At 33.8% G+C, this 26,732-nt stretch overlaps 1 protein-coding gene across 1 annotated transcript in view; it reads right to left on the minus strand.

Moving 5' to 3' along the window:
* The window catches only part of UBR3 (ubiquitin protein ligase E3 component n-recognin 3), a 182,101-nt gene that overhangs the window by 75,627 nt on the left and 79,742 nt on the right, over window positions 1–26,732 (minus strand). The window contains exons 14-23 of the mRNA XM_069494206.1: window positions 25,470–25,598; window positions 24,807–24,859; window positions 24,576–24,709; window positions 24,128–24,212; window positions 21,994–22,136; window positions 20,522–20,618; window positions 12,753–12,894; window positions 8,232–8,336; window positions 6,441–6,614; window positions 4,208–4,668 (exon numbers count right to left, since the gene is read on the minus strand). Of these exons, the coding sequence (XP_069350307.1) occupies window positions 4,208–4,668; window positions 6,441–6,614; window positions 8,232–8,336; window positions 12,753–12,894; window positions 20,522–20,618; window positions 21,994–22,136; window positions 24,128–24,212; window positions 24,576–24,709; window positions 24,807–24,859; window positions 25,470–25,598 (1,523 nt within the window). The remainder of the gene's footprint in view (window positions 1–4,207; window positions 4,669–6,440; window positions 6,615–8,231; window positions 8,337–12,752; window positions 12,895–20,521; window positions 20,619–21,993; window positions 22,137–24,127; window positions 24,213–24,575; window positions 24,710–24,806; window positions 24,860–25,469; window positions 25,599–26,732) is intronic.

Below are 26,732 nucleotides of genomic sequence, written 5' to 3' on the forward strand. Positions count from 1 at the left end.
AGCAACAACAGCATGGATAGAATATATCTGTAGTCTCCAACCACCAGGGCACAGACCACTACCAGTCTGTGGCCTGTTAGGAACTGGGCCACACAGCAGGAGCTGAGTGGTGGGCCAGAGAGGGAAGCTTCATCTGTATTTACAGCTCATATCACCGCCTGAGCTCCATTTCCTATCAGATCAGTGGCAGCATTAGATTCTCATTGGAGCATGAACCCTACCATAAACTGCACATGTGAGGAATCTAGATTGCGCACTCCTTTTGAGAACCTAATGCCTGATGATCTGAGGTAAAGCTGGGCAGTGATGCTAGTACTGGGGAGAGGCTGCAAATGCAGATTATCATTAGCAGAGAGATTTGACTGTACAATAAATGTAATGCGCTTGAATCATCCTGAAACATCCCCCGACCACAGGTCTGTGGAAAAATTGTCTTTGATGAAATCAGCCCTTGGTGCCAAAAAGGTTGGGGGCTGTGGAATACATGTTTGGTCTCCTGTATCACTACTTCGTAAATTTATAAGTTTTGGTATGCTTCTTTAATTAATGCCACTCTCCAGCTCATCTTTAAATATGTACATTTATATTTTGAATACGTATGTTCATAAGAGTATGACAAATATCTAAACATCTAATGTTTGTCATATTGGATTTTTTTAAAATAAGAAATCCACATATCAAACATAAGAAAACCTCAAATGTAACGGTTTGACACTAGTAATAAAATGTATTTCTACAGCAGCTGTCTATGACAACCAGAAATGGAATGTCGTCGTGAATTTTTTCTTAATCTACATTATTCCTTTTCTAAAATTGGGTAGAAATGTAAATAAAGACCATTAACAGAAGACATAAACAAGTTCTGGCAGATTCAGTACAACTCAGAAATTTTCCATTACTGCCCCAGAGGTGAACACACTGAAGTTGCACATTATTACAACCATCTAAGGTTTCTTATTTGTATCTTGTTTTCTATGAAGATAATCTATTATGAAAGTGATGCCAAGTTTGTCTATAGGTGAGGTACTTGAAAATGGATCCTCATTAAGTGTTTATAAACTGTTTTCCCTTTATTATGAAATTTAATCCAAAATCCAACCCAGAGACAGATGTGAGAAGCACAGTGAGATTCAAATAGATTCATCTTAGCTGTCTGCTACAAAATTAGTTTCAAGTCTTTGTCAGTATTGTTGGTGCCAAAAGAAAACAAAATCTGACACAAGTAAAGCTTTTAAAATTTTTAGAATATTATTTATTATGAGAGCATTAGGATCTTTTCTCTCCCCATAAAAACAGCATCTGAGGCACAGTGGCTGACACCTGTAATCCTAGCACTCTGGGAGGCCGAGGCAGGAGGACCACTTGAGCTCAGGAGTTTGAGACCAGACTGAGCAAGAATGAAACCCCATCTCTACTAAAAATTGAAAAAATGATCCGGGCATGGTAGCACATGACTGTAGTCCCAGCTACCCGGGAGGCTGAGTCAGGAGGATTGCTTGATCCCAGGAGTTTGAGGTTGCTGTGAGCTAGGCTGATGCCATGGCACTCTAGCCTGGGCAACAGAGCAAGACTCTATCTCAAACAAAACAAAACAAAACAACCCCAGCATCTGAACTATGTCCTCTAGTATCACATGTATTATTAGTAATAATTACAGAATACCTTTACCCAAACAAAATAGACTTTGATTCACTGAATATCTTCCTTACAAAAAAAAAAAAAAGCATACACTATTTTTTTTTTTGACCAGAAAGAAAGGAAAAGATACACTATTAACATAACCAGAAGAAAAGACCACTAATTTAGAAGAGGTTAACGAAAATAAAAATCTTACCTGATTTTCAATTTTCTATTTTTATCAGAGTAGATTTACTAAATTTTAGGCTGTTACTAATTCAAACTTAATGAACTGTCATTTAAATTATATGTTAGTTCTGGCTGGGTGCTATGGCTCATGCCTATAATTCTAACATTTTGGAAGGCTGTGGCAAGATTGAGACCAGGAGTTTAAGACAAGTCTGGGCAACATAGTGAGACGTGGTATATACAAAAAATTTAAAACTCAGCCAGGTGCCATAGGGCACACCTGTACTCCTAGCTACTTGGGAGGCTAAGGCAAGAGGATCATTTGAGTCCAGGAGTTTGATGCTGTAGTGAGCTATGATTGAGCCATTGCACTCCAGCCTGGCTGATGAAGTGAGATTCTGTCTCTAAAAAATAATTAATTAACCAATCAATCATATGTTAGTTCTTTTAACTCCTATGAGAAAAAATACGAATGCTCCTAAATTCTTAATTTACTATAGGCCTTTGTGCATACTTTTTTTTTTTTTTTTTTTTGAGACAGAGTCTCACTCTGTTGCCCTGGCTAGAGTGCCGTGGCATCAGCCTCGCTCACAGCAACCTCAAACTCCTGGGCTCAAGTGATTCTCCTGCCTCAGCCTCCCATGTAGGTGGGACTACAGGCATGCACCACCATGCCCGGCTAATTTTTTCTATTTTTAGTTGTTTGGCTAATTTCGTTCTATTTTTAGTAGAGACGGAGTCTCGCTCTTGCTCAGGCTGGTCTCAAACTCCTGAGCTCAAGCAATCCTCCCCCCTTGGCCTCCCAGAGTGCTAGGATTATAGGCGTGAGCCACCGCGCCCAGCCTTTCCTTGAGTTCTATATTCAGTCTTCTCATCTTCACAATATACATACTCTTCAAAATATATATCATCTATTATTAGCTATATTCTCAAATCTGTAGCTCTAAAAATGCTCCCCTAAGTCTCAAACTCTACATCTGACTGTACTTCTTCACCTGGATGCCTCCTTAAACTCTGTAATGTACAGAACTGAACACATCAGTTTTACCACTGAGCCTCAGGCCCCTTCCATACTCCCTTATCTTGGTAAAAGGAACATTATCCAAATCAGAAATCTGGGAACCATTCATGACTTGTCCCTCATCTCCTACATCAAACTGATCACCGAGTTTAACAACTGAAATTCTGAAATCTTTTTGAAATGTCCTGGGTCTTTTAGTTTTTATGCACATTCATTAGAAGGTATACTGTTTTTTTAATAAACACTGAACCCTTTCCAAGAGTCTGACAGTTATGCTTAGTTTCAACCTCTCAAGTTTACTTTGTCATGTTTATGACAGCAGTGTAGGCAATATTGACAAGGCTATTGGGAAACAGCTGGTGACAATACACAGTAATACAACTCTCTGACAAACAATGTGTGCTAAGAACCCTATCATATTCATAGCCCTTGACCCACAAGTTCCACTTAACATCATAAACATCATTTATCTTGGGATAAAAAACATCATCCCAAGAATGAAAGTCAAAAGATGAGGAAAAAAAGGTTTATAAATATTATAATTTAACAACAAATTAAAAGTAACCTGAGGTCCAAAAACTAGAGACACAAGTTAGAATGTGTTTAAAAACATGAATTTGTAAATAAATAGCAATCATATATTGACAAAGATTAGAAAAAAACAAAAGAAACTAATGCAATTGGATCTTTATTTTCAGAAATATTTAAAATATTTTAAAATTTTTTCTGTTCTCATTTAAAGTTGACTTGATAATAGTTTTTGAAAAGAGCAAGAGAATTGTTAGATCCCTAAAACAATAACAGTATTAGCAATTTTTCCAAAAGAGTCTAGAAGTTTAAGGTAGTTATTTATTAATGAAAGAATGAATGACAGGGTCTTCTTCTATTGCCCAAGCTGGAATGCATTGGCATGATCATAGCTCACTATAACCTCAAACTCCTGGGCTCAAGCAATCCGCCTGACTCAGCCTCCCTATTAGCCAGGACTATAGAACATGCCACCACACTTACCTAATTTTTTTATTTTCTGTAAAGAGGGAGTCTCACTATGTTGCCCAGGCTGGTCTCATACTCCTCGACTAAAGTGATCCTCCCTCCTCAGCCTCCCAAGTAGCTAGGACTTCAGGTGCATGCCACCAGGCCCCAAAGGTAGTAATTTAAGGTTAGAGTCAGAAACTCTCATCTTCTCTCCTCCAGTGAATTCAGCATTTTACATGCATAAGCACTGACTATGCTCCATTCCATTTATCTTACAAACTAATCAATCACCTATGACTGTTGCTGCTAAATATCCATATGATCAGCCTTACTGACCAAAAGGGAGAAAAGATCACATCTTCAACTGTTACACACGTTTAAAACATTAAAAATAAAAATTACCTTTCCTCTTTGTCCAATGTTTTCTTCTCTGCTGCAGTAATTTTTTTGGGTGGTACAGGAGGGGTCACTTTTCTGCATATCTCTTCAATGATGCGTTTGTTCATTCTGCTTTGCAATGCAGCTTTTAGTAAAATTCTTTCTACTGCAGTTATACCATCTCCATGACTGTATTTAGGAATTTCTGGTTGGATTAAAATTTCCATGTCATCAAGCCAAGGAGGATAGTAGGAATTTTGTTTTCCTGAGAGTTTGTGGTGAAGTTTAATTAGCAAAGACAATATGCTTTCTTTAATTTCCAAAATGGCTGTAGTTAACTGCGGAGCTGAACCAGGAGCAGACCATTTATTTGACGTTTTGGGACGAACCACCTGATTTGCTTCACTGCTACTGCGATTGATGATCTCCTGAAATTTCTTTCTGCGCTCTGCTACTAAGCTGAAAACTTGAGCTGTACCAGAATTCTACCATTAAAAAAAAGAAAGAAAAATCAAGAGAAGTTATTCAGCAATTTTAAAAACATATTAGTACTACATTTTCCAATGGGAATGCTCAAAGTTTACCCAAAGATTTATTCAATAGATTTGCTGTTTAAATAAAACTGTAGATTATCAGCAATAATACTTCTTTCTCAACCTCCTGAGGCTACCTATCTGGAAAAGTAGTATCCATGGCCATACTGAAGAGAAATCATAAGCTGAATTCCTCATCAGTTTAAAGGAAGAAAAGCTGTTCTATTCAACATTCATCAAGAATACTATACTCTTTACTAACTTCTAGAAAACTGCTATAGTTTCCAGTTAAGAAAATTACAAATTTTTTTTTTTAATTTTCTAAGTTAATGAATCTGAACTGGTAATTAATTTTACTTTTAAGGAACTTCAAAGTTTGAAAATTATTTCTAACATTAATGCTCAAAGTTACTAAACTGAAATGTAAGAAAGAAAAATCAAATTGATCTGTTTCATGTTTTACTATTGCTATGATTTGTTATTTGAACAAATTTTTTTTAACTAAGTGTTTTTCTCAACAATTTATCTTCTAAATAGCCTTTTTACTAAAGTGGTCAAACTGCACTGCATTAGGGCTCTTAGAAATCATCTTTTAATTAAGATACGAGTCAATTTAATGGACTTCCTTAATTTTTTAAAAGTGAGTACACAAAGGATACCCCAGTATCAGCTGAGCTTTTATGAATCAAAGTATAGTATACACTATTTTTCAATACCCAAGCTGTTTTCTACAGTACTCTCTACCAGCATTAGAGGCAAAGAGCCTTTTACAGAGGTTCAAATACTTTAATTAAAACTCTATACAGTATTCCCAGTAAAAACATGTCAAAGACAAAGAAAGCTCCTATGAATAGACTCTACTATGAGAAATGTCTGATTCAACGCTCTCCACTCACAAAAATCTAGGTTGTAGGGATTAGAACTGCTTAAGTTTAGTTCTTTGGCATATTATTTCAAGATATTTTATTTCTGATTTTTAAAAGTTAAAAAATTAATTAAATTAACCTACATGCAATGAGAAAGTTAATTTTCAAAGTGAGTCCAAATATACAACATATAGAGTTTTAAGACTTTTATGGGCTTATTTTATCAAAGTTAATTAATTGCCATAGAAGCAGAAAAAATTATTTATAAATGAGCATGCTGCCAGCATAAAATTTATTTTGATTTATGAAATATCCAAGTCATTTTTAAGATGTTAGTAATACAGCTGCAATGCTAAATATAAACAGATCCAATGTGCCACCTATAATTGGGCCAAAATAGTTCTAATACTAGTAAGAAAAACCCACTTTTAAACACTCAGTATTATTTTTAAGCTCAACATGACTTTTCTTTACTATTAAGCTTAATACTTTATCAAAAAAACACACATATATTAAAGAAACAATTTTTAAAATTTAACCATATTAATTACACACACATACACACACAAATACTTCAAGGGGTTTTTTTTTTTTCCATTTCCAGTTAAAGCCATGTTGCTAGTTAATGTAAATATCATACACATCTACCTCTCTTTGAAGAACTTTAGGCCGTCGTGAAGTCTGGCAGATTAAAGGAAAAAGATTGGTGAGGCAGAAGTTGCTTAAATATATCACAGGAAATAAAAGATAATTCAAAGTTATCTACAACCACATTTTTTTCTTTTTGATACCACAGGATAATCTAAATAATATATTCCAACATAACATAAAGCTTTTCCTTCTTGCTCTTACACTTACTTGTAAAGAACCCAAGCTATCAGAGCTAGTACTTGCAGATGAGTCTCTCTTCACTTCAGGAGCAGTCTCTGGAACTCTCACTCTAACATAGTTTATAAAGTGTCGCATGTTTGACACTAAGTTACTACCAGGAAACCAACTGTCATGACAACGTTCTGGTCCACACACTGATGCCTAAAACATAAAAATAATGAATATCAAACCTTGCCACAACACATCTAAGGTAAAATGGAGATGTAACAAGCCCAAATAATCATCCTTAATCCTGTCATATTCCTGAATATCTTAAAGTCTCAGCCAAAAATTATCAAGTCGATAAATTTAAAGAGAATAAAACCAAATAGAAACACAAAATAAAGTAATAAATTTCTCAATAGTAATAAGGAAAACTCCAATTGAATCAGCTAAATGTCTCCTGAAAAATGCATTTTTCAATCTGGAAATACTTAACCTTACAGAATATTTATCATCATCCATTAGTAATAATATAGTCAAATAATGTTAGTTTGAACTAATTATGGAAGAAAGTCTGAAAAATCAATCAAAAAGTCAACATACCAACATATATTTTTTTCATAAATATAATATTAAAAGGTCTTAGAGGAATCATAATGACCTTTTAATATTTATGAAAGAATACCCATTGATTCCACTTGGACTATAAAGAACTGCTGAATTTTTTTTTTAACTTGTTTTGTTTTTTGCTGTTATTGTGCCGTGGGCTTTTTTATCTTTTTGGAGGGAGGAGATGAGAAGAATCTTACATATTTGTAAAATTTAATTTGTAGTAACAATTGCTTTTATTCTTTAATGAAACACATTAACAACTTGTATTCATAAATACTTTAAACATTCTCCCATATAATAACATTCATTCCATTACCTTAAAATCTTTACAGAAAGAATTTGCCACTCAAAAATAATCTCTAATCAAATTATTAGAATTTCTAGACTGAAGTCCTAACTTAATAATTTTTTACCAGTAATCAATGAGTAAGCAGTGAAGCAGTTGTTTCGGTATCAGAGGAAATAAAAGATAATTTGAAGTTATCTACAATCACATTATTTTTAATATGACCAAAAATGCATTAATCATTCTTCTTAGATTAATTTTTATGATGTGAACTATGAATTTCAATAATCTCATAAGTAGAGTTTAATATAGCAACGAAAGCTGTAAAAGACCATGTGTATTTGAAGATCAAAATGGGCCTTTTCTAGCAGTTGTTAAGATGTTACACAAGTATGATGAATCCATAAATGGACTTCAAGATGAATCCATATATACACTTTATTTTTTATATTTATTTATTTATATATGCGTGCGCGCGTGTGTGTGTGTGTGTGTGTGTGTGTATATATATATCTATATATATATATATTTGGAGACAGTATCTCACTCTGTTGTCCTGGCTAGAGTGCCGTAGTGTCAGCCTAGCTCACAGCAACCTCAAACTCCTGGGCTCAAGCGATCCTACTGCCTCGGCCTCCCAAGTAGCTGTACTGACAGGTGCACACCACCACGCCCAGCTAATTTTTTTCTATTTTTAGCTGCCCAGCTAACTTTTTCTATTTTTAGTAGAGATGGGGTCTTACTCTTGCTCAGGCTGGTCTCAAACTCTTGAGCTCAAGCAATTCTCCCACGCAGGCCTCCCAGAGTGCATAAATACACTTTATTAAGGCATGACATAGTCAGCAAAGTTATGACATGTCTGGCATGGCAACAACTAGCTAAAGCCACACAGGGGCTGCCCCTTATTTAAAAATTTTAAAATATAAGAAACTACTTACCTCTTCATCTGATTCCTCTCCAGCAGAATTTTCGAGTCCTAATTCAATCAGATATAAAACCATGCAGAGTACATGTTCTGATAGATTTTGATGATCCATCAAAATCTTTAAAAAGGAAAAAAAATGCCTTATGATTACTTTTTCCACAAAATGTATTTCATTTAAAGATCAAAAAGCATTTTAATGTTATAGATGAAAATAACATAATCAGGTACATAAAAATCAGATATGTAAGTAAAGCTACATCTTGGTGAAAAGACAAACTAAAACCAAAACACCAGGTTTCCTCTCAAGATCACATAGTACTTTAAGCAATATCTAGAAATATCAGGTGACAGATTTCAGGTTAACATACCAAATAGCCCACTAAAACCATTAATATTAATATACTAGCATCTAATAAAATAATTTAACAAGAACATTTTACATCATAATTTGCTGACAGTCTTCTCCTGAAAAGGATATCAGATAAATAACTTTATTAAATAGAATAATTCAGGCAAATGTGTCTGGGAGCACAGTAAGTGTTTATGGAACATTAATTTTCTTAAAATCTGTCTTTAAAATTAAAGCTCTGAGCCTCTGAGTATTTTAAGCAACCGTATATGTATGTATGTCAGTGTGTGATTTATATGGATGAGAAAGGAAGAAGAAATGTAACTGGTTAGTAGAGAGACTTCTGAGGAAAATTCAATAAACCTAACCTTATATATGTATTACACAATGCAAGCCTTACACCTTACACAGGATTTCAGGGCTACCTGCACCAATCACTCATTCAATATGATGCAACAGACCACTGGCCAGAAGATACGTAAAATACTGTAAGAAAAAAATGGCCTGGCAGCTATCATCTTGTTATCATTACAAAAAGGTCATCTGGCCAAATGTTGAAAGAAATGAGAGGAAGAGGCTCTCTAGTGAGTGGCAATTTCAGTTGCATGTGAGATAGCAAAGAACAAAAAAAGAGGACAAGCTAAGCTGAGTTTCACAGGAAGTGCTCAAATGGCTGAGGGGACTGGGAAAGGAGGATTTAGTCACTTAAGACCTAATCCATTGTTACTAAAGAATCTTTCAATTCAATGACTTTCTAAATTTTTTTGACAACTGGGATGGTTTTTCTATTTATCTGTTGTGTGGCAAAGTGGTGAAGAACATAGGCTTTCAAAATCTTTTTAAAACCTGAATTTTCACCCCTGCAGATACCAAAATCCATGGATACTCAAGTCCGTTAGTAAAATGATATGTTATTTGCATGTAACCTACACACATCCTCTCATGTCCTTTGAATCATCTCCAGATTATGCATAATACCTCATACAAAGTAAATGCTATGTAAACAGTTGTTATACTGAATTGGCTTTTTTTATTATACCCTATGAAGATTCATGAACTGGCAAAAAAAAAAAAAAAACACCTGAATTTTAACACAAATTCTGTCTATACCTATTTGACCTTGATGAACAGACTCTGGTCTTAGTTTTCTCATCTCTGAAACTGGAATGATAGCCCAGAATTGTTGTGAGGATTACATGAGTTAATATCTGTCATTTGCTTAGTATAGTATCCAGCGATTGGTATTCAACAAATATTAATAGTAAGTGGGTGTTGCCAATGGTGTGAAGAGCAGGAGGGGACTGAAGACTGAAGATGACAGAAGTCATGCTTTCTGAAGCAGTATGATACACAGAAAGAATCAAGGCTCAGCCATACAACCAGCTAGTATGATCAACACTAGAACACAAACCACAAACTCCCAGACCATCACCTATCATTACTACAACTACTAATAAATAAAATATTGCTAGCTAAATTAAATTTTGACTTGAAATCCTTTAGTATTACAGCTCTGACTAACTTTAAAAAATCCCTTTATAAGGCATTACAAGGAAAAATAACTAAAAATGATTTTTCCAGGGAGTTTTATTTTAACATGTTCTTTAACATTAAAAGTGGCAAGGGATAAAGGTGATTTTCTGAAATTGATTTTCAGAAAGTTGACTTGATAATGCAATGTCAATTAGAAAAGTTGTTTTGGTTTTTTATTGTCTTCTTGAGACAGTCTTGCTCTGTCACCAAGGCTGAAGTGGAGTGACCTCATCACAGCTCACTGCAACCTCCAATTCCTGGGCTCAAGCAATCCTTCTGTCTCAGCCTCCAGAGTAGCTGAGACTACAGATGCTCACCACTACATCTGGCTAAATTTTCTATTTTTTGTAGAGACCAGGTCTTGCCCTTGCTTAGGCTGGCCTGGAACTCCTGGCCTCAAGGGATCCTCCCACCTCAGCCTCCCAGAGTGCTAGGATTGCAGAAATGGGCCGCAATACCCAGCCAGAAAAGTGTTTTGTTTTGAGAAGTAGTCTTGCTCTGTCGCCCAGGCGACACTGGCACAATCTTAGCTCACTGTAGCCTCGAACTCCTGGGCTCAAACAATCTTCCTGTCTCAGCCTCCCAAATAGCTGGGACTACAGGCACACACCAACATGCCTAGCTAATTGCTTTTATTTTTTCTAAAGACGGAGTCTTGCTATATTGCCCAGACTAGTCCCTAATGTCTGGACTCAAGCGATCCTCCTGCCTTGGCCTGCCAAGCACTGGAATTAAAGGTGTGAGCCATTAATTCAGAAAAAAACAGAAGTTTTTTAAAATTATTATTATTAATATTAAAGTGAAGAAAGCTATTACAAAGTTGATTTTCAAAATATTTTTATAATAGTCTTGTAACAACACGCTGCCTTTTTATTTTTTATAAAATACTATTTTTACATTAAGCAATGAAGTTGAAAAATATAACTTGAAAGAACATAATTTATTTGAAGTAAAGATTCCATAATTTTTTGTGAGTTATTTATTAGTTATTACTTACAGCAGTACTCAGCTTCTCCATCTGAACTAGATATCTAACCTCTAAAACTCAATTTCCTATCAAAAAGGGAGAATAACAGAACTTTCACTCATAAAGATGTTTGCTAGAATTAAACAAAATAATGCCTACAAGTATATATAAAGTATCTCAAACAAAATTTAGCACTAAGTAAACATTCAAAGAATTTCCATTATTTGTAAAATAAATACAAATATCTTTTTAGTAAGATAAGGTATTCTACATTTTTTAATGCAAAAAAGCATTTTAAGTCATTTACTGAATAATCCTTTTGGAAATTAATGAAAATAAACCATTCAAGGTGTCTTGCCTAAAATCTTAACAGAATAACTTTTACAACAAGTAAAACGCAAAATTGGCCATTCGTGGGGTTGAAAGGAAGGGAGGTATAGAAATCTAAAAGTATTATTTCATTACAACATTAGGAAAAAGTTGTCTACTTAATTAAATTTAATGCATACTTTCTTAAATAATTTTAAAAAATTATACACAGTAATTGGACAGTTGCATAACAAATAAGCTTACTTTTATTCAAATTTCTTATAATTTTTAATTTTCAAATTCTAATTAGGAAGAGAAATAGGTTTTCCTTGCACCTAATTGCTAACATTTATCATGTCTATATTTTATAGATGTTTATAGTTATTTTATCTAATGAATATAGTTTATCTTTCATCTTTTATCCAGATTAGATCACAAAAATTCCTGTTTTATATCTACATACTACATAATATTATGTTACATATAATTTGAGGATACAATCAATGTTCATCAAATAAATAAGTCAGTTCTATACGAGAAGATCCAAGAATAAAATAAATTCTAGATAACAAAGTAAAAGCATCATCCTTTGAGTTCCCAAGACGTTTATCAAAAACAATTCCTGGCCTGGGTAGAGGTGGAGGGGGTGGCTCACACCTGTAATCCAAGCACTCTGGGAGGCCCAGGTGGGAGGACCGCTTGAGCTCAGGAGTTTGAGACCAGCCTGAGCAAGAGTGAAACCCCATCTCTACTAAAAATAGAAAAAATGAGCCGGGTATGGTGGCACATGTCTGTAGTTCCAACTACTTGGGAGGCTGAAGCAGGAGGATTGCTTGAGCCCAGGAGTTTGAGGTTGCTGTGAGCTAGGCTGACGCCACAGCACTCTAGCCTAGGCAACAGAGTGAGACTCTGTCTCAAAAAAAAAAAAAAAAAATTCTTTGATGCTGCCACATAGGGACCCCACTCAAACCCCTACATGTCACATTCCTGATCAGAAGAAAAAAGCAACCTAAGGGTCACTGGCCCGCATAGCTGTCATTTTAGTGGGTTCTGGGTTGTTCAGTTCCTGTAGTGCAGTCCATCCCTCCTGTAGTTCCACAGCATTTCACTTCTTGTTCTATAAAAGCTATAAATAAATATTTCCTTCTGTAGCTGGATAAGGTAAAAAGTTTCTCACAAAGAATCGTATAGCTATTCCATTATTTTCAACTTGGATTTCAAATATATTTGGTTATAACATATCCTCATACATTTTAAATGCATAAATACACTTTGCTTTATAAATGGTATTTATGTAAATATCCTATGGCACTTTTATTTGAAAATTATGAAAATAAATTCTAATCTAAGTCTTTCTATGCAAATTACTACTGTACCTTGTAAAGCAGAGTGAATAGCACAATGTGTAAAGTTTTACAGTGCAAAAGTCTCATAAGACCTTTATAGCTAGGATGGAGTGATGTCCTTTTCTTATAGGGAGGCCAGGGATTTCCAGGGAATTTTCCACTCTGTTTTAAACTGTAAAATACAACAAAACTAAAATTAGGTGACAGACTCAAAATTAAACTGTGATTTAAATAGTGACTGACAGACATCAATTTCTGTCACATTTTTCTATGCAGCACTATTTTTAATGAAATTGATTAAAATGCCAAACACATTTCTAGTCTCCACACAATGAACACTACTATTTCCCTTCCTACTGGATAAAAATGAGTAGAAAAGGCTATGCTGAAAACTAGAAAGAAATATAAACTTTAAAATGCCAACAAAGAGAAAAGAACAGAAAGAATACAAAGTAAAATACTCAAATTTCCAGTTCTAACAATTGAGCAAAATAGATAACCTGAAAATTCTTCTACTATCAATGGCTAGAAAAGCTGGATAAAATGTAAAATATGTTTTGAATGAATATTTGAGCCCATAAAAAAAGAAAGTGGAGTTCTAAGTATCAGGGAAAAAGAAGGAATTAACAACAAGAACTAATACCCTGCCAATGGTCTTGAGCAGGCAAATTACAAGGTGCTGGGTTGGGGTCACATAAGGTGCAGATGGAACTGAGATCCCACCTAAAGCTGACACCCTTGAAAGGCTTTACCCTCAATGAAAGGTAACCCACAAGGAGAAATAAGAAGTTTGTCTGTCCCTTCAGAGGTGGAAGAACAACAGGCTCCCCAAGAAGATAATAATTATGAACCTTTATGCAAATAGAGTAGTCTCCCCTTATCTGCAAGGGATACATTCCAAGACCCCAATGGATGCCTGAAATCACAAATAGTACTGAAGCCTATGTACATTATGTTTTTTCTATACATACATACCTACAATAAAGTTTAATTTATAAATTAGGCACAGTAAGAGATTAACAAAAATAACTAATAATAAAATAGGACAATTATAACATACTGTAATAAAAGTTAGGTGAATATGCACTGCACGCTCTCAAAATATCTTATTTTCCATAAAATTTGAATTAAAACAAAAAGAAAAAAAGGGAAAAAAATCTTACTGTATGTTAGTCCCCCTTATCCACAGTTTCACTTTCTGTAGCTTCAGTTACCTGAGGTCAATTGTGGTCTGAAAATATTAAATGGAAAATTCCAGAAATAAACAATTCATAAGTTTTAAATTGCACTCCATTCAGGGTATTGTTATAATTGTTCTATTTTATTATTGCTGTTGCCAATCTCTTACTGTGCCTAATTTATAAATTAAAGTTTATCACAGGTACATATGTATAGGAAAAAACATAGTACATAAGGTTTGGTAGTATCTGAGATGTCAGGCATTCACACTGGTGGTCTTGGAACATATCCCCCAAGGGTAAGGGGAAACTGATATATTTTACTCACCCTTTTCTTGCAATGATGATAAAATGTCTACGTGACAAGATGAAGTGAGGTGAATAATGTAGGCATTATGACTTAGCGTTAGGGACTACTGACCTTCTGACAATATATCAGAAAGGATCATCTATGTGGGTGTTCCTGGATCAAAGGGTCATGAAAATGTTGATGGTTGGATGTCAGGAGCAGACAATGTTTTTAACTAACAAGTGGGTAGCACATACAGCACGGTACGCTGGACAAAGGAATGATTCACATCCCACGTAGAATAGAGCAGGATAACATGAGATTTTAATACGCTATTCAGAATGGCACGTAATTTAAAACTTATGAATAATTTATTTCTGGAATCTTCCATTTAATGGTTTTGGACAGCAATTGACTGTGGGTAATTGAAACTATGGAAAGCTAAACTGCAGATGGGCGGGGGTGGGGGAGAGTAGGACTACTGTAATAGCAGATTTAGAACACAATAGGCAAAATTTGAGAGATTCACACAAAGAAATTGACAAATCCACAACCATATCAGAGGATATTAACATTATACTTCTATCTAATGGAGAGCCCAAGAAAAACGAATTGGTAAGGATTTTTAACAATTACGAAGCATAAGGCAAATACAAATAAAGAACATACAACAATTATAGAATACATATAATTTTAAGTACACTTATAGCATTTATAAAAATTGACTAGTAGGAAGCAAAGTAAATCTTAGCAAGTATCAAAAGAGCTGCTATATGGAACATAGTCACTTGTTACATAGCAAATAAAACTAGAAACCAACTTAAAAAAGATAACTCAAAACTCCAGACATGTAGACATTTTAAAGCACTATGCTCTTAGAAATTCAGAAGTCATTAAAAATCTTTAACAGAAAATTTTTTAAATTTAGAATCTAAACTATATAGAAAAAAATGTGGGGTACAACTAAAGCAGTACTTGGAAAGAAATCATAGCTTTAAATGTATATGTCTTTTTAAAAATCAAAAACTAAGAATCTAAATTATGGTTAGCTAGAAGATGTTCTCAATACAAAGAAAAGATAAACGTTTGAGGTAATGCATATTTCAGTTACCCTGTTTTGATCATCACATGTACTCTAAAAATATATACAACTAAGATAGATATATCAATTTAAAAGTTACAAGAAAAAAAATTAAACCAAAATCTATAACAATAAAAATTTTAAAGGAGTAATTAAAAACGAAAACCAAATAAACTAAAAAATAAATAAATAAGCATCCAAGAAAAGGAAAAAAGAAAATCCAAACTAAGTTGAAAGAAGATAATAATAAAGGAAAAAAGAATGAAACAGAAAACAAGGGGCAGGGGAGACAGAAACAACAAAATCAATAGTTGGTTGTTAGAAAAAAATAGTAAAACTGTTAATCCTCTGATATGACTCATAAGAAAAAGAAACAACAAACACAAATATATAATAAGAATAAAAAGGCAGACGAGATTTTCTAATCATTAAGTATATACTTAAAATAGAAGGTTTCTTAGAAAAATATAACTTAGCAATCCCTCTCAAGAAAAAATAAAAAACCTAAGCAAGGCTATAACCTTTAAAGAAAGAGAATAAGTAGTATTAAGTTATACACAAAAAAGACAGGATGCATGGTTAAACAGGCAAGTTCCATCAAAACTTCAAGAAGCACTAACATGAATTAGAAGAAAGTTGGACCACTACCTCACATATATAAAAATTAACTCAAAATGGATCAAAGACTTCAATGTAAAAGCTAAAACTATAAAACACTTAGAGGAAAACATAGGCTTAAGTCTTTGTGACCTTAAATTAGGCAACAGATACACCAAAAGCACATTGCAACAAAGAAAAAAATAAATTGGAATTAATCAAAATTTAAAACCTATGTGATTCAAAGGATACTCTCAGTAAGTGCAAAGACAACCCATAGAATGGTAGAAGATATTTGCAAATCATGTATCTGATAAGTCTAGCATTCAGAATATATAAAGAGCTCTTAAAACTCAACAATAAAAAGACAGTCCAATTAAAACATGGGTAAAGAAACTGACAACACCTGGTGGTGTGGAGGTAGGGGGCTAAAATAAGGAGGATTTGATGAAAACTGCCTCTCTACAACTGCAACAGAATTCTGGCTGAAGGACTCATCTCAGGAGAGGATAAAATACCAAGTATAATTAAGGGTATGAGGACGGGAGATTAAAATCATCACATACATATTTGGTTCAGAGCCCTTAGGCCTTGTCTCCTGTTTGGATCACAGCATAATGGCAGCCATACCATTACGTTCGGGGCAATATTTAAAGATACTTCTCTGAGGAATCTGACCTGACCAAAGAAAAGATCTAATGAGAGTAACATAAAGGCTTCTCAACAAATCTGCCTACCCAAATCACCCTATATTAAAGTTCAGAATCTACAAGCTCTACCAACATACTCAGAGTTCTTAATAACAAACACACAGAATTATCAGACCTCCGAGGAATGCCTCTAACATGGATGCTAGAGACTGAACAATAGAAAATGCATCTTAGAGGAAACAGATACTATGTAGATGGGGGAGGGGGGGTCCTTTAAAATTTAAAAAAAAAAAAACTATCATTAACATACCAGAGAAATGAGCTGCATCTATGATTCATGAACAGGATGCCATAAAATTACCTTTGCATTTAAAAAAAAAAAAAAAACTGGTTTCTATATAATACCATAGTGGCAACATAAAAGCGTAATTTTCAAAATGATCCAATAGCCACGAAGAAATATTTCAACTATTCTATTTCATTTAGCGTAGGAAAGCAATTTTTAGTTGTATTTTGTTTCTTTGCTTTAAGCACTAGCCCCAAAATATGCAGCATCCAGATTAATAAAGTGTTACAAATAAAGGTTATATATCTGTACAAGGCAGCAAGTAATACATCATTTTGACTGCTCTTTTCAAAAGTATTTAATGGAATAATGCAAATGAAATACTACATGACAGCAAAATTTTTTAAGTGACTCAAACTGGCACCTAATTATTGACCAGTTTGAGACAAAAATGACATATATAAACTCATATATCATACTATCAAACATGTGGCAGCAGCCATTAGCCTTCAAGATGAGAGATGTGAAGCAACAGAAATACAAAAAATTATACATAAAAAATTTTACTTTCCAGTTGAATTTAGAACAGGCACTGCATAAAATCACTCTTGTCTTTGGAAGTGGCCTAGACCATAGTTTCAACACTACAATTAACAGATATATTTCACTGAGCCTCTCTGGGACACACTGTCCTCACATATAAAATATAACATTGAATTGATGTTATATTGGATTGTTTTCCATCTTTGGTTTGCTTTTTTCTTCTTTTTGACTTGTTTTCATTTTCTGTTTAAGAGCTGAACTGCCCATTCAGGGGTATTTAGGAGGGAGTAAGGGAAGTAGGATGAGCCATTTCTATCCACTCTCTTAGGCCTTCTCTTGCTGTTACCCAAGCTCCTCTTCCAGTGATGGCCCAAGAGACACTGTTATGAACCTGAACTAGATTCTGAAGGCCTTTTCCAGCGATAAGATTCTAAGATTCTAAACATCTAAACATCACATAAAGCAAGTGGCTTATTTTCACACTTAAACTCTCAGCACAAAAATTAAAAGAAATTTACTTTTCATTCATTTAACAAATATTTACTGGTTGCCTACAAAGTACCTGGAACCAAGCTAGATTATGAGGATACAATCATTTTTCACTATTATTTTCAAAAAGGCCTTTCTATGGCCTTCTTGTAAATAAAAAAGGATCCTACCCAGTACAATCAATTAAGCCATTTTTTATCCTTTAAAACTAAAAAAAAAAAAAAAAAATGATGAAAATGACCAATAGCCAATAAGTCCTACAGCTGAGGATTCTCTTCCCATTTGCACTATAAGAACTGAAACAACTGTACAAACATACAACAAATAAAAGATACTACATAAAGGATGCAGATGCTATATTTCATATACAAATAAATTTCAAAAAAGTTTAAGTTTTACATAGTAACCAACACATTTCTACATGGATATGAGATTCACTTTAAGTACATAAAATATTATCAGATGAATATAATAGTTTGTACACAAAATTTCAAAGATTTAAAAGAAAATAAATTTAAAGGTTTTCATCTAAAGCTAAAAAGCATATTTATCTGTCATCTAATACTGCTTTATTTGAGTAAATGTTTCTTTTAAGACATAGATTTTTAAATGCTAAGAAATATCATAGCACTTCAGAAATATTTCTAAGAAACTATAAAGAAATTGTACAGGATCTCAAAAGCCAAATGGAGGAAATAAGAGAATCAGGAAAAATAAAGAACAAAATAGGAAAGTGAAAAAATTGATAAAAACAGCTTTGGGGATAAGATTTTATCCAACTATGGGATGTAGTTATAAATCAAAATATGATATAGATCTAAACAACTAACGTGAAATAGATTTAAAAACACAGGATTCCTGCAAACAGAAAAAGTGTACCTATATGTTAGCATGGGTCTAAACCAGGTTAACCAACCTAGGCAAGAATGACATTTGGGGCAAGATAATTCTTGGTTGATAGGGGCAGACCTGGCCTTTACTACATGTCAGTAACAACCCCACCAGTCTTCAGACAATGCCAGAAATAGTCCCTCGTTGAGAACCACTGCTATAAATGAAAAAAATAAACTGCTCCAAGCTAAATGAAAAGTCTGCTGAGTGAAAAATAAACAATTTTGTTTTCCTTACAGAGTATCTGGCATGTAACAAACACTGAATAAATATGTGCTGTTAAATAAAATTTCTCTTTTAAAACTGTTTACATTATTTAATGACTCCTTCAAAGCTTTGAAAGTTTCCACCCAATCTCAGTCCAAATTTCTATTAGCTACAAAGTAAAAGATAAGAATAAAATTTACTATATATTCTATTCTTATATATTCCAAATGACTTAACACCACCACCACCCTGAAAAAAAGGCAGAGCCACTTAAGACAAGAGTGTTAAAGTCCACATTGGGTTTTCCATGCAAGTGCTTCCTACCATTCATTTTTTTCATTTTTCAACTTTTCAACAGGAACTACTCATCTATTTATTCAACAAATACATTCTGAATGCTTACTATATGCCAATGCTGAAATAGGTACTGAAGATGTAAAATAGATACAGAGACAAAAATTTCTTCCCTCAAGGAACTAAAAGTTTAGTAAAAGCCTAAAAGCAATCAAATTGTTTCAAAATCACATGAAAAGCACAGAAAGAGGTGGCTAAGAAAACAGAAAGAGAACCTCAGACCGTATCTCCCCCAAGGGTTTAGTTAAAGCAGAGAGAAATCATGATGGCTGAGTTGCTTTTTGTTTGTTTGTCTGTCTGTTTTAGGTTGTTTTCTTTGAGAGCAGGGGGAGCATGTTAAAATTCTACATAACAAACTTTCCTCAGATGTTTGTCTGTGATGGACCTTAAACTCAACATATAACTATTACTGCAAAGTCTCAGCAAAAGAGAAGTTTCAATTATACCTAATATGCACACATTGGTAGTTATCTGAATAGTTTCTCAAGATCAAAGAAATTTATATCTTTTTAACCTTGTTTTTACAAGGTTTAACTTAAGCTTTAGAAAAACACAAATAAAAGATGATATGCTATGATTTTCAGCAATATAAATTAAGATTTCAAAAGAGATGGAAAAATACATTAAAAATAGTCTACAATTTACAATAACATACAAAACCAAATCTTCACTAAAAAGATATACTTTAGCTACATTTGACTGGCTTTAAAAAACAAAGATATTTTTCAAAACTTTTAATTGCTGCAGTCATCAACATTACAAACTACTTTGTTAAATATTTACAAGTAAAATTCATTTTGCTTTGACTATTTTCTGAGTTGTCAAGAACATAACAATATTTTCACACTTTTTTATAAACAGCTATCATCATCTCTGATGTCATACAATTTTATTCTCTTAACTTGTGCCTCCTCTACTGGTTCAAAGTAGAACAACACAAAACCAAGCCTTTCATTCCATTGATCTCAAAATGCAACTAAATAAGTTCTATTTTTTGATTTAGTGATCATGTTCTATAAAATTTATTTCTATCAGATTAACATCAAATTTTGGATAAAGATTTTGAGAACATAAATCTCAGCCAGATTATTTTTTTAAACTTTAAAATATTATTTTCGCCTCTAAAGATCGAGTATATTTCAACGAGAGCATATCACACTTGTGTTATAACTGAAGTTTTTCTATATAAATACACAATATTCCATTATAATACTAATCAATTTGATAGACTTACAATGCAGTATATCTGTCCATTGCAGACTGCACATCTCTACGGTAAACTGTTCGAAGAATGACCATGACGGGGTCAAACTCCCGATCCCAAACTTCAGCTATTATTCAAAAGAAAGTAGAAACAGAACGTTGACTTCTAAGTAATAAAGTCAATCTTTAATGGTTTATTACATTTGTTAAGTACATTTTAAATTTAAAAGATGGAATGCTTTAATTTGATTATAGTGTTTGTCTTAATAAGACTGATGTCATGACTAAATTTTCTAAATCAAAAATCACAAAAATTTCATCATTAGGAATGTTCTCTTGACTTCAGCAAGAACTAGTGAGCAAAAGGCTTGTAATATAACAATGCCTCACGAGAGAATTTTAGTTCATTGGGTTTGTTGTAAGGTGCCAACTGGAAAGTAAGAAAGACAGTGCATTAACACCTTTAAAAGTATTCAAAGGTAAAAACATGAAAACTAGATTACAAAATTAATGAGCTACTGATTTTCAAGGGTCTCACTTTACAAACCTTTTCTGTTCATAAAAGATTTTCTGCTTCGCTGCTAAACTGATTAACTGGTCTCCTTACCTTCTGCATACTTAGGAACCACTATCCCATGTGTGATGTGTGTACAACTGGTGGTACAAAAGATGATTTTTAGTATTATTTATATAAAGCTTTTTATTTTAATAATTATACAAGTTTCAGTGTTTATTAGAAAACTGTAAATTGCACCAAAAAAAAAAAAAAAAAAACCTCATGACACCTCACTAATAACCATGCTTAGGATGAAGCGAAGGTTTTTTTAAAAAGTTAACCCATTTAAGAAAATATTGGACCAGACACAGTGGCTCATGCCTGTAATCCTAGCACTTTGAGAGGCCAAGGCAATAGGATCGCTTAAGGTCAGGAGTTCAAGACCAGCCTGGGCAATGGAGTAAGACTTCATCTCCACAAAAAATAGAAAAATTAGCCAGCCATGGTAGTACGTGCCTATAGTCCCAGCTACTCCGCCAGGCTGAGGCAGGAGGATCACTTGAGCCCAGAAGTTCGAGGCTGCAGCTAGCTGTGATCACACCACTGCACTCCAGCCTAGGTGAGACTGTGAGTCCCTGTCTCTAAAAGAAAAAGAAAAGAAAATACTGAAATACTAAGTATGTAATAGTAGAGATGATATTTAGATGTGGCAAAAATCTAAAAGGTAGGCTAAGAATTATTTTAGAAACCACTGCCTTAAGACTTTCCTAGATTTTTTTTCCTCCTCTCATTCTCTCTAGCAAAATTCTTAACATCTGAAAACATGGTAAAGAAGCTTAAACTCCTCCCGTACACATCCACTATAATTTCAACTTTCTAGCACAAGAAACTGTTAACCATTTTCCCTATTTTCACATAACTGGCTACTCATTTTCTTTCAGTACACACAAGAATTCACCTGCAGAGAACTGATATTTGAAAGAGTATACTTATGTATATAAACATACCTTTGGGAGTATACATGCCTTGTTGCATAGAACCTCCAGGTTCAAAAACAGGAGCCTTAAAATCAGCTACAGCTGATAAAACAGATTCAAAGCTGTAACTGCCTGGAATAATGCCACTTTTGGGATTGGGATTTTCTGGAATATGATGTATGTGTCAAGAAAAAAACATTAATGGCAAAAAGCCAGTTTCACAGGCTTTCCAAGGTATTCTAGTTTCTGATTTTGCTATAGAAACCGCAGAAATAGTTCCAGGCACGTGGGAGAGGGGAGAAGGGGACAGGTAAATTCACACCTAATGGGTGCAGTGTGCACTTTCTGGGAGATGGGCACGCTTGTAGCTCTGACTTGGGCAGTGCAAAGGCAATATAAGTAACCAAATTGTACCCGGTAATATTCTGAAATTTAAAAAAAAAAGAAACCATAGAAATAGTAATTGCCTGTAATATATAAAGTTGGCCACAAGAGGGCTATATGATACAACAGTTCAATAATAACTTATTTTTGATATTTTAAAATATTTATAATCCAGGAGCCTACTAATAAATTCCATACTGTAGTAGTTCCCAGGTATATTTTCCCCAAAACAAATTCATCAACTTTCATAAAATGAGGAGAAAATTTTTTCTAATTGATCTTCATTTTCATCATTTTGCAAATGATGTTGTACCTTTCCCTAAAAAAAAGAAAACAGAAAGAATATACTAAAAATTAGCCAAGATTTTTATGAGCAAAGATTATTTTTCCAAAAACAAAATTATATCCCCAAAGAGCCCAGATGCAGTGGCTCACACCTGTAATACCAGCACTTTGGGAGGCCAAAGTGGCAAGATTACTTGAGGCCAGGAGTTCAATACCAACCTGGGCAACAAAGTGAGGCCCCATTGCTACAAAAAAATTTTTTAATTAGGTGAGTGTGGTGGCACACACCTATAGTCCCAGCTACTCAGCAGGCTAAGGCAGGAGGATCACTTGAGCCCAGGAGTTTGTGGCTGCAAGTGAGCTATGATCGCATCACTGCACTCCAGCCTGGGCAATAGAGCAAGACATTGTCTCTTAAAAAAAAAAATTTAATATATCCCCCCACCCCCCAAAAAAAGATGCTAAGCAAGTTTGAACAAAGAAGGAAAGCAGCAAACCACAAAGATTCTCTCCCCTTTGTTTTCACATTAAGGTATATAATTCTTTTTAAAATTCAGTTACAAAGAATGCTTTTGCTGTATAATATCACTAAAATACAGTATATAATGACTGACTGAAATCATCAGACATTATCAAATTGATGCTGCTTATGAAAATCTTCAAAGTTGTCAAATATGCATTCTAATAGTCAAAATTCTAATAACCAAAATTATAGCTAATTCTTCCAAACACAGTCATAAGACAGAAACATACTAAATTTAGTCATATATTTTCATCACAAAATAACATGATAGAGTTGGGTGCAGTGGCACATGCCTGTAGTTCCAGCTACTTAGGAGGATCGCTTGAGCCCAGGAGTTTTAGGCCAGCCTGGGCAACACAGTGAGACTCTATCTATTAAAAAAACAACAACAACAACAAAAAAACCATGATAATCTTTGCCTAAAATTTCATTAAGTATTAATAAAAATAAGGTGCCCATTGTGTGCTGTCCTATACAAAGTACCACAAGTCCCCAGTTCGTAGACAGTAATCTACAAACTCAAACTTTCTTTAAGGTTGAATTCTAACAAAAAATCCTCAGAATGTTTAAAATCCTGGTAATAACAATTATAAGGTATACCTTTAACTGTGAACCATGAATTCCAGCCTGGTTACGTAGATAAAGTAGACCTAGTTGCCTTTTACAAAATGTCCAGCTTCCTTTCACTAATGCTGTCCTAGAAGGTTAGAACCTGGGGTGCCCAAAGCCACCTGAGGTCTACCCTGAAGCTTAAGGAGAGCTCCCCCAGAGGTCATAACAGGAGGTAAAAAAAAAAAAAAACCTGTTACCACCTCTGAACACATACTTGAGCAAACAACTGGAGTTCTTTTTCTATACTGTTTTTTGACTTCGAAAACATTTTGAATCAAAAAATTGATATACCTTTAATCCATAAAAATTGTTACTTTAGATTCTGCAACTCACAGAAAATTAAATTTATAAAAGGATATGAGGTCCAGCAATGAACTATGTGTCCTGTCATTCATACACAGCTGGGCTACCATCTCTGCCCTGAGAATCTCATCATCAGACATTCCTAAAATTATTAAAAACAGAATTAATAAATCTGAGTATATATAAATTATAAAGAAACAACTTACCACACATTATTAAACTCTTTTACCAAATATGAGATACTTCAAATTAAAGAGTAAAGAAGCAATGCCTCAAATATAACTGCAGCTTAACTACTTCGCTGTTTGCAGTTCCTTAAGCAAAGGATTTTTTAAAGATATTCTGAAAGGTGTATCAATTGTATAACATATCAAGAGTTTGAAATAACATGTAAATATATCCACATCCTTTCCTTTTTTCCATAAGCCAATTACTACCATGAGGGAGAAGGGAGGAAAGGGGGGAGTACAATTAACACTTAAATATTAGTACTAGTGGGTTTTACCTAAATGTAAACGAAGACTCAAAAGAATCACAAGAAAAGTAAGAGCGCCTTCTAACATAGATCTCTCGTGTTCTGCATCAAGTATTGTATTTTGATGTTGTGATGCCATTGTCAACAAATCCACTACCTTAAATCTAAAAAAAATATTTGAGACAGATTTTTAGAGGTTAAAACAAAATTAACTTAAATCTCAAACACTTCCTAATACTGTCTTAATAAAATTATGCTTACCTTTCAAAGACAGATGAAATAAAATAATCTGGGTCAAGTCTAGAAGCACAAACCTTTAAAAGAAAACAAAGTGCTTCAATATTCAGTTTTATTTTTTCTTCTACTAATCATGTTTTTTTAATTTCTGTATCTTATGATGCTTTGACATCTTGGGGGGGTCTTACAGACCTCATGAGAGAATGCCCCTCTCAGGGCCAGCTAATTCCTAAACATAGCAAACAACTTAGTTGAGAACATGCCTCTCGTGCAAGCCAACCACTGTGTTTATCTAACTCTCACACATCAACCTGGTATGTCCCTGCCCTAATTTAACCCAGGGCCAAGTACCACAAAGCTAGATATAACTCCTACACCACAAAGCCTGCCAGAATTATCAAACTAGCCAATCCTGCCTTGCCCTGCCTTTCCTGAAGAAACTCCAATAAAGGCTCTTAAATAGGCTCTCCCTTCATTCCTTTCTGCCTCCTGACCAAAACCTGGTGCTTCCCTTGTGGCCTATCCTGTGTGGTGTGGCATATCCTCCTCTTAGGGATTAAGTAATAAATTCTTCTTTCAATGGTACTGGCCTTTCCATGTCACTCAGTTGCTTCTATAAATTAAAATCCCACGGGTACAAATTAAACACTTCTAAAACACAACATCTGCATTATCAAGTTGGCTTACCTGTAACAGGTAAATGTCAGGATCAATCATGGAATTACAGAAATGAGACTGAACGTAGGTCATGGCTTGCCCTTTGATTTGCAGACCATTTCTTACCCACATATTGCTGTGGATTTCAGCAAGGCTTGCCTAATAAAATCAAAAATAAGTAAACTGAACAAAGAAAAAATCATTTAAATTCAATCTTTATAAAATTATATATTAAACAACCATTTCAAAATATTTTATGACTTAATCATAGTATGAGTCTGACACTCTGTCCAATGTTACAGATATTCCATTCAAATATATACTTTAATATTTTTAAAATGATTATGCTGTTTTTATACAGCCACCTTTTTTAGAGTTTACACGAGTTAGTTTTCCATGATAGCCTCTAGATACATTTATAATAATTTTTACTAAAATCTTTCATGAGGAATCAATGCTTATGTTTCACTGTATTTCTCCCTCAAAAAAAAAAAAAAAAAAAACAACCCCAAGAAACACACAAACAAACAAACAAACACCCTAACCTACATAATGCTTAAATTAACACACTGGAATAAGCACAAAATAAAGATAATTGTTCAAAGTCAATGAATATAATCCACATCTTTAATATACCGTAATCCAATCGTCAATCCAAACTATTCATTTTCTAAATAATTAGAGGTAAGAAAGGGTCAGATTAGAATAAATTTTCTTACTATATTAGTATTTAATTTTTCATGTATTTATGTCCAGTATCAACTAAAACTAAGTAGTCATAACTTTATCTCTTACTTGTTCCTAACCCCCAGAGTTAACGCCCAATAATAATTAACAAATCTAAAATTACCAGGAAAAACAAACTGAAGCACAAGTCCCTCTAATGTATATAAAAGGTTGGCCCACAAAATTATAGTGTCAGAACTAAAAGAAATCACAGTGTTTATACGAGCTAATTCTTCTCTCTTCTTTCTCCTCTCACATTATGGATGAGGAAACTGAGAACCAAGGAGGTGAATCACCCTAAATCATGTGGAAAATAAAATAGAGGTAGCAGCAAAACTAAAACCTGTTGAGTCTCTTGACTCCCAAAATAGTGTTACAGTATATTAAAACTCCCCCATAAGTAAATATAATGAAAATTCCTGGGAAAATTAAAACTAAATCTCATATAACAAAAAAATACCTATATATAATCCAGCAAAAATACAAGAACTCAATTTTTTTTTTTTTTAAAAAAAAGGGTTTTCAAACATTTTGGCTAAAACATTAATAACAATGATAAAAAACAAA

The sequence above is a fragment of the Eulemur rufifrons genome, chromosome 1 (genome assembly GCF_041146395.1).
Source record: "Eulemur rufifrons isolate Redbay chromosome 1, OSU_ERuf_1, whole genome shotgun sequence".
Lineage (NCBI taxonomy): Eukaryota > Metazoa > Chordata > Mammalia > Primates > Lemuridae > Eulemur > Eulemur rufifrons.